The sequence below is a fragment of the Octopus bimaculoides genome, chromosome 2 (assembly GCF_001194135.2).
Source record: "Octopus bimaculoides isolate UCB-OBI-ISO-001 chromosome 2, ASM119413v2, whole genome shotgun sequence".
In the NCBI taxonomy this organism is placed as follows: Eukaryota; Metazoa; Mollusca; class Cephalopoda; order Octopoda; family Octopodidae; genus Octopus; species Octopus bimaculoides.
Genome location: NC_068982.1, coordinates 151,448,695 through 151,451,354, shown reverse-complemented (window position 1 = coordinate 151,451,354; position 2,660 = coordinate 151,448,695). Strand labels below are relative to the sequence as shown.

The following is a 2,660-nucleotide window of genomic DNA, read 5'->3' as shown; positions in this document are numbered from 1 at the left end:
TACCATTCCTTTCCCTCTTTCGGTCACCTTCTATTCCTCCCTAACAAATACACTCAGAACTGCCCACATACCACAATGAACCTTTTGATTGTTAAAAATTTCAGTTATATATTTGTTGCTTCCAACTTTAATGTGATATCGCCTGATGAAATGAACGCATGAACGCAAGATCCACCTGTCCATACATATTACGGATTACACCGTAATCATCCCAGGAATGCGACTATGATCTTAAAAATCATGAGATTTGTAAAAATGCGCGTAGCGGTGCATTAAAATACTTATAAATTTCATCTATGGATTATTATTATTATTATTATTATTACTACTACTACTACTACTACTACTACTACAACTACAACATTCCTCCTACATTATATCGGCACAGCTCGTTACAACCCTATAAAACTGCTATTGTAAGTTGGTATCATTAGGCCGTCGCTGAATAATGAAATAGGATCTTTTATATGTATACTCAAAAACGTATGCCGTAAACGAAATTAAAGATGTCAGGTCACTTATGAGGCTCTCAAAGGATATATACACATATGTATACACAAACACACACACACTTACGCACACATATACATGTATATATACATGAATGTTTATAATTAGAAATTTTTAAAGCCAAAACAATAGAATTTATAAAAATAAAACTAGTTGATACTTTTACCTGGTATTTCAATATTTTCAGGGTTAGGACAAAATCTTTCAAGAAAAACGAATACCGTCTTTTCCCGCAAAGATGCCCTGAGGAATGGGGAGGGCTAACCCTGAAATACTGAAATACTATCAACTTTCATTATTTTTATAAATGGCGTTTCTACGAATTTAAAAAATATAATTGTAAAGGTTTACACGCATGAGGCAATATTTGATGGCAATTATACTACACCAATATATGGGCAAATGATTTCAAATTGTATTAGGTTGTCAAGAAAGTTCATGCGGAATTTTTAATTTTGGTTTTAAATGATGTATTTTCAATTTAATTTTCGTTAAATTACTTTGACTTTATATATCATTTTAAAGCCCGTTTTTTCGCTGTTTCTAATCGTGTTACACTTTTCCTTTTTGAATAATTAGGCCATTTTTTCCGGAACGTTGAATACAGCATGGACAAAAAGCAAATTCGCACAATTTTCTTATTCCAGTTCAAACTAGGCCGAAAAGCTGCAGAAACAGCTCGCGATATCAACGATGCGTTTGGCCCAAGAACCATTAATGAACGTACAGCACAATGGTGGTTCAAGAAATTTCGTAGCGGTGACGAGAGTTTTGAACATGATAAGCGTAGTGGTCGCCCATCGGATGTTGACAACGATCAACTAAGAGCCTTAGTCGAAGCCAATCCACGCACAACTGTTCGTGAGGTTGGCTCTGAATTAGACGTAACGTATACGACAATTTCCAACCACTTGAAAGAGATTGGAGAAACAAAAATACTTGGGAAATGGGTGCCGCACGAATTGAACGACAACCAGAAACAAAACGCCGTTTTGAAGTGTCGTCTTCCCTTTTTTTACGCAACAAGAACGACCCGTTTCCCGACCGGATTGTGACTTGCGATGAAAAGTGGATTCTTTACGACAACCGGCAAAACTCAGCTCAGTGGTTGGACGCCGACGAAGCTCCACGGCACTTCTCGAAGCAAAAGTTGCGCCAAAAGAAGGTCATGGTGACTGTTTGGTGATATGCGGTTGGTCTCATTCACCACAGCTTTTTGGATCCAGGTGAAACCATTACGGCGGAGAAATACTGTCAACAAATGGATGAAATGCATAAGAAACTCCGACAACAGGCAGCATTGGTCAACAGAAAAGGACCAATTCTTCTCCACGATGACGCTCGGCCGCACGTCGCACAACTGACCCTGCAGAAGTTGAACGAATTGGGCTTCATCCGCCATACTCACCAGACCTCTCGCCTACCGACTACCACTTTTTCAAGCATCTCGACAAATTCCTGCGTGAGAAATGCTTCAAAAACCAAGACGATGCTAAACACGCCTTCAACGACTTCATCGTCACCAGAACGCAGGATTTTTACGCTACTGGCATAAATAAACTTGTTTCGCGTTGGCAAATGTGTGTTGATTCTGATGGTGTTTATTTTGATTAATAAAGTTTTGTTTGAGCCGAGATATGTGCATCTGAAGTTAAAGCCTAAAAACCGCAAGAACTGTCTTGACAACCTAATAACACAAGGCCGGTAATTTTGATGGCGAGGTATTCAATAGATTGACCGCAGTATTTGACTGGTATTTATTTTATCAATCTCGAAATGATGAAAGACACAATTGACGTTGGCGGAAGTTGAAATTAGAACGTAAAGAGCCGGAAAAAATGTCGATATGAGTTTTATCCGACGAGCTAAAAGATTCTCCTAGCTTACTGCTTTAATTATCATAACAATAATAAAAATAATTTCATGGTGATAACTATTCACATGCTATTTGCATTTGGAAAATGAGAAATATAGTTATGTAGCAATATCTCTGTACTTAGAACTGCACTATTCAAAGAGAGTAAACTTTTCAGGTCGGCAACAAGATTCAGATTGTAGGACAAAGTATATATATATATATGTGTGTGTGTGTGTGTGTGTGTGTGTGTGTGTGTGTGTGTGTGTGTGTGTGTGTGTGTGTGTGTGTGTGT

The 2,660-nt window shown here is 38.0% G+C and overlaps 1 protein-coding gene across 1 annotated transcript; it reads left to right on the top strand.

The window, feature by feature from the left end:
• Positions 1-957: 957 nt before the first annotated feature.
• Positions 958-2,124, top strand: LOC128247041 (histone-lysine N-methyltransferase SETMAR-like). Its single transcript, XM_052965674.1, is given in 3 exon segments — positions 958-1,490; positions 1,493-1,898; positions 1,901-2,124. Coding segments are annotated over 3 exon segments (1,002 nt in total). The 5' UTR covers positions 958-1,118.
• The last annotated feature ends 536 nt before the right edge of the window (positions 2,125-2,660 follow it).